General features: G+C 37.0%; 1 protein-coding gene across 3 annotated transcripts in view; it reads left to right on the forward strand.

Moving 5' to 3' along the window:
• Positions 1 to 5,647, forward strand: part of RBL1 (retinoblastoma-like 1) — a 61,158-nt gene that overhangs the window by 44,792 nt on the left and 10,719 nt on the right. For all 3 annotated transcript variants that reach the window (XM_010829195.1, XM_010829194.1, XM_010829196.1), the window contains one exon: positions 301 to 391. In XM_010829195.1, coding sequence (XP_010827497.1) covers positions 301 to 391 — 91 coding nt within the window. The remainder of the gene's footprint in view (positions 1 to 300; positions 392 to 5,647) is intronic.

Consider the following 5,647-nt stretch of genomic DNA (forward strand, 5'->3'; position numbering starts at 1 on the left):
AGGGGACGACAGAGGATGAGATGGCTGGATGGCATCACTGACTCGATGGACGTGAGTTTGAGTGAACTCTGGGAGTTGGTGATGGACAGGGAGGCCTGGCGTGCTGCAATTCATGGGGTCGCAAAGAGTAGGACACAACTGAGCGACTGAACTGAACTGAATAACATCTTGCCCTTAATTATCACCCTTACAGACAAATACTTTTTAATTGGCTTGATATCTTGCTCTTCTTATTTTGGTTTTGCTTAACCTGTGCCTGTTTGTGACTCAACAGTCCTTTATTTCCCTTATGACCTATAGGTCTATAGAAGTGTACTATTGAAAAGTATTCCAAGAGAAGTTGTGGCATACAGTAAAAACCTGAACGGTGATTTTGAAATGACAGATTGTGGTAAGTTGCCCAATTTAGCATTCTATATGTAGTATACCTTTGGTTATATATTTGGTTACATACTACAGTGGGTGTCTTGGAGTTGCTTATGTAGGTGGGGTGGATAATGCATGTGTGTTTTGAGAAGAAACAAGTGACTTTGAAATAAGTATGGGTCAGGTACCTCCCTCCACAGAGATTGTGTATAGAAACTATTAATTTATCCTCTGTTTAATTGTGTTTTAGAAGTTTCCTAGTATACTTATACACACTAATATTGTATATACTTGTACACATTTATTGTATAAAAGACACAATAAAATTCAAAACTAAATCTGAATGACAGGAAAAGTAAGACAGCTGTCAGTGATCTGCCCGGGAAGACAAGGAAATGTCCTGTTCATTAATAAGTGTATTTGATATTCTGCCACCATCAGCAAGGTCACCTTGTTCCACCATCATGCTAAGACTTAAGACTCTAGTAATTTTTTTTAAAGAAAGAAGAATCAAATATTTGGTATTCATATGTTGATAAATTATGAAAAGGCCTCTTCTGCCTATATCCTTTTTCTTGTCTCATCTTTCCATTACTTAACGTAGACGTATGTGTGCATGTGTACATAGGTACTGTAATTTATTTAATTCCTCAATGTGAGGCATTTAGGTTGTTCTAATTATATACAGCTTTGTGAGGAACATCATTGTAAATTGGTCTTTGGTCCACATCCTTAGAGCAAATTCTTAAAGAAAATTGACTGGGTCAGAGACATTTTTTAAATTACCCAAATATCCATGATCATTATGGTGTCTACTGGGATCTTAAGTTTTAAGGTCTTAATGAAAAAATGCTTTAATGATAACGTCCTAGAATCTGATCCCATTTAAGGCCACACAGGCCAAATTCAATTCTTTTTGTATAGATATAGACTAGAGATCTCTTCAAGAAAACTGGAGATACCAAGGGAACATTTCATGTAAGGATGGGCATGATAAAGGACAGAAATGGTAAGGACCTAACAGAAGCAGAAGAGATTAAGAAGAGGTGGCAAGAATACCCAGAAGAACTATACAAAAAGTCTTAATGACCTGGATAACCACGACGGTATGGTCACTCACTAGAGCCAGACATCCTGGAGTATGAAATCAAGTGAGCCTTAGGAAACACTGTATTAATATGAACAAAGCTAGTGGAAATGACAGAATTCCAGCTGAGCTGTTTAAAACCCTAAAGGATGATGCTATTAAAGTGCTGTCAGCAAATTTGGAAAACTCAGCAGTGGCCACAGGACTGGAAATGATCAGTTTTCATTCCATCCCAAAGAGAGGCAATGCCAAAGAATGTTCAAACTACAGTTGTGCTCACTTTACATAGTAGCACGGTTATGCTCAAAACCCTTCAAGCTAGACTTCAGTACGTGAACCAAAAACTTCCAGGTGTTCAAGCTGGGCTTAAAAAAGGCAGAGAAACTAGAGATCAAATTGCCAATATTTGTTGGATTATGGAGAAAGCAAGGGAGTTCCCGAAAAACTTCTACTTCATTGACTATACTCAGGCCTTTGACTATGTGGATCACAACAAACTGGAAAATTCTTAAAAGAAATGGATGGGACTATTAGACCAACTTACCTGTCTCCTGAGAAACATGTATGTGGGTCAAGAAGCAACAGAACTGGACATGAAACAACTGACTGGTTCAAAATTAGAAAGTAGTAGGACAAGCCTGTGTATTGTCACCCTGCTTATTTAACTTCTATGCAGAGTACATCATGCAAAATGCTGGGCTGGATGAAGCACAAGCTGGAATCAAGACCGTCAGGAGAAATATCAGCAATCTCAGATATGTAGATGATACCACTCTAATGGCAGAAAACAAAGAGGAACTAAAGAGCCTCTTGATGCAGGTGAAAGAGGAGAGTGAAAAAGCTGGCTTGAAACTCAACATTAAAAACAAACTAAGATCATGGACTCAGATTGCTTTGGCAATTATGGGTCTTTTATAGTTCTCTATAAGTTTTAAAATTATTTGTTCTAGTTCTGTGAAAAATGTCCTGGGTAATTTGATACGGACTGCATTAAATCTGTAGATTGTTTTGGGTAGCATGCCATTTTAACAATATTCTTCCAGTACAAGAGCATGGGATATCTTTTCACTTCTTTGAATCATCTTCAGTTTCCTTTATGAATGTTGTATAATTCTCAGTATATAAGTCTCTCACCTGCTTGATGAGGATTATTCTTAAGTTTTTTGTTGTTGGGTTTTTTTTATTTTTTGGATGCAATTTTAAAAGGGATTGTTGGATTATATTCCCTGTTTTGATATTTCATTGTTAGTGTAAAGAAATGCATCTGCCAATCTTCTTATTTTAAGTATTTCTAATTCCCTCAACATAGACTGATTTTTAGGATTAGGCATACTTAATAAATGACCACTGTTTTCATCAATAAAAACCTACTTCTGATGTCAAGTATGTTAATTATCAAAGCATTGGTCTTTGATTGAGATATGCCTAATAGAAACCCTATTTATAGTAGCCACCTGTGGAGAAAGAGCTCCCTTGTTAAAAAACCAACTGGATACTCGGCCTGTGCATTCATTATCATGTTAGCAGAGCACCCCAGACTAGCATTCTTGATTAGAACACTTGAGAGATCCAGATTATAGCTTAGTCTAAGTGATACAAACATAATGCTCAAGTAAATTGAAAACTTTACAATACTTCCTCTGAGACTTGGCTTAAGAATTTTTTTAAAAAAAGATGCATGTGTGGTGTTTCATACAAGGCCTTCTCACAGTAAGGCCTTAGTAAGTAAGTAGTAATTATTATTTTGTTTATAAGTATAAAATGTATTTTATTAATCAGTATGGCTCTTTAAATGTCTTTTTTTTTTAAGCTAATTTTTCTAAGGCCATATTCCTTACATAAAATCCTTTAAATGTTGAAAACTAGGTCAGACACACAAAAACAGTTAAATCCTCTCAAGTGACAAAAGTTCTGTTTCCATAGGAGATGTATAAGACTGATAACTACAAATTGATAATTAAGTGACTTTATTGACATTAGAACTATTTTACGGTCACCAGATAGACAGCCAAATGTGGGTAGAGCACATATTCCTTTTAGATTGTCTGTGTAAACAAGGTTTCCTTGGTTTTAGATTACAATGAATGCCTTTTAGAGCTTATGAGAAACTGCCAAAATAGTCTTAAAGCACTGTAGTTTTAAACTGGTGTGTGCTCGGTGACTTTTGCATAACTGGAGCTCAAGGGCACCGCAGCCTACACACTTTTACAGTGAGGAGCGAAAGAGGATAAGGAGGAACGTGGTAGAAGAAATACACAACAAATACCAAATGCTTACTCCAGGGAAGTGCTGCTGTGCTGGTCAACCCCATCACATCTCAACATGACCCTTGAATTTAGAAATAAATTCTGATCTTTCTTACTTTCATCCTAATTTTGCTTCTTTACTTTCTCCAGTTTCAGATGGTAAAAACTCACTGTATGTGTTTCTTCTCAGACTGAAGGCTAAGGACTATATGCAAAGAAATCAGCATCAGTCACTTGAGCAGCTCCTCTAGGAGTGAAGGATGGGGTTTCATTAATACGTGCATTCTAGACAGTTATGTGTGCCCATCCTCTGAAACCACGTCCCCTGAGAAATGCATATCTACTGTGCTCTCAGTCTCTTTTCCCCTGAATGCAATTATATTGTCCTGGGATATGAAACTAACCACGTATTATGGTTGCATTTGTTGGCCACCTGCAGCCCTGGAATAATTTGCCTTGTCCCTTCCCACTTTCACTTTAGACCCTTTGAAAATTCTGAAGTCAGAGATCCAGGCTAAAAATTTCAGCATGTTTCTCCAGAGTTCTGCAGATAATATCTCCTTTTTTCTAAGAGCTTCTGTCATTCACTGATAGTTTTTTATGAAACCACATTTTAATTGCTTGACAGTGTTATATAATAATTCAGAAAAGACATTCTTCTTATTCATGAGAACATTAGGGAAAATTATGAATCCATATGTAGTTCATTGGTTCATTTCACAAATATATGTCAAATAAATACCATGTGCCTAAATTTATATTAAGCAGAGATCCCTTCTACCCTCTCAGGGAAAACAGATTTGAAACATTTATAGCACCAAGCAGGAAGATCTCATTCTCTTTCCCAGTCTTTCATAAGTTCTGCCTGCCAATGTATATGTTGTAAGATGGGTCACCAGGCCTACTAAAGCTTTAATTTCTGAGTGCCAAAGTCCTTAAAGAGGTGAGAATGTAGAAATCTTTTTCCAGCTTAAAGGATAACTGACATCTTGTTTTCTGTTTTGAAATGAAAAAATGCTAAATAGCTAAATGTTGTTCTTGTTTATGAAGAACTAAAAGACCTTTAGAACAAACACCCCAAACAGATGTCCTTTTCATGATATGGGACTGGAATGCTAAAGTAGGAAGTCAGGAAACACCTGAAGTAACAGATTTTTGGCCTTGGAGTACAGAATGAAAGCAGAGCAAAGGCTAATAGAGTTTTGCCAACAGAAAGCACTGGTCATAGCAAACACCCTCTTCCAACAACACAAGAGAAGACTTTACACATGGACATCACCATATGACCAGCACCGAAATCAGATTGATTATATTCTTTGCAGCCAAAGATGGAGAAGCTCTATACAGTCAGCAAAAACAAGACCCGGAGCTGACTGTGGCTCAGATCATGAACTCCTTATTGCCAAATTCAGACTTAAATGGAAGAAACTGGGGAAAACCACTAAACCATCCAGGTATGACCTAAATCAAATCCCTTATGATTATACAGTGGAAGTGAGAAATAGATTTAAGGGACTAGATCTCATAGACAGAGTGCCTGATGAACTATGGACAGAGGTTCATGACATTGTACAGGAGACAGGGATCAAGACCATCCCCAAGAAAAAGAAATGCAAAAAAGCAAAATGGCTTTCTGGGGAGGCCTTAAAAATAGCTGTGAAAAGAAGAGAAGCGAAAAACAAAGGAGAAAAGGAAAGATATAGGTATCTGAATGCAGAGTTCCAAAGAATAGCAAGGAGAGATAAGAAAGCCTTTCTCAGCAGTCAATGCAAAGAAATAGAGGAAAACAGTAGAATGGGAAAGACTAGAGATCTCTTCAGGAAAATTAGAGATACCAAGGAAACATTTCATGCAAAGATGGGCTCAATAAAGGACAGAAATGGTATGGACCTGAGAAGCCGAAGATATTAAGAAGAGGTGGCAAGAATACAAAAAAAAAAAAAAAAGG

The sequence above is a fragment of the Bison bison genome, unplaced genomic scaffold (genome assembly GCF_000754665.1).
Source record: "Bison bison bison isolate TAMUID 2011002044 unplaced genomic scaffold, Bison_UMD1.0 scf7180017864500, whole genome shotgun sequence".
In the NCBI taxonomy this organism is placed as follows: domain Eukaryota; kingdom Metazoa; phylum Chordata; class Mammalia; order Artiodactyla; family Bovidae; genus Bison; species Bison bison.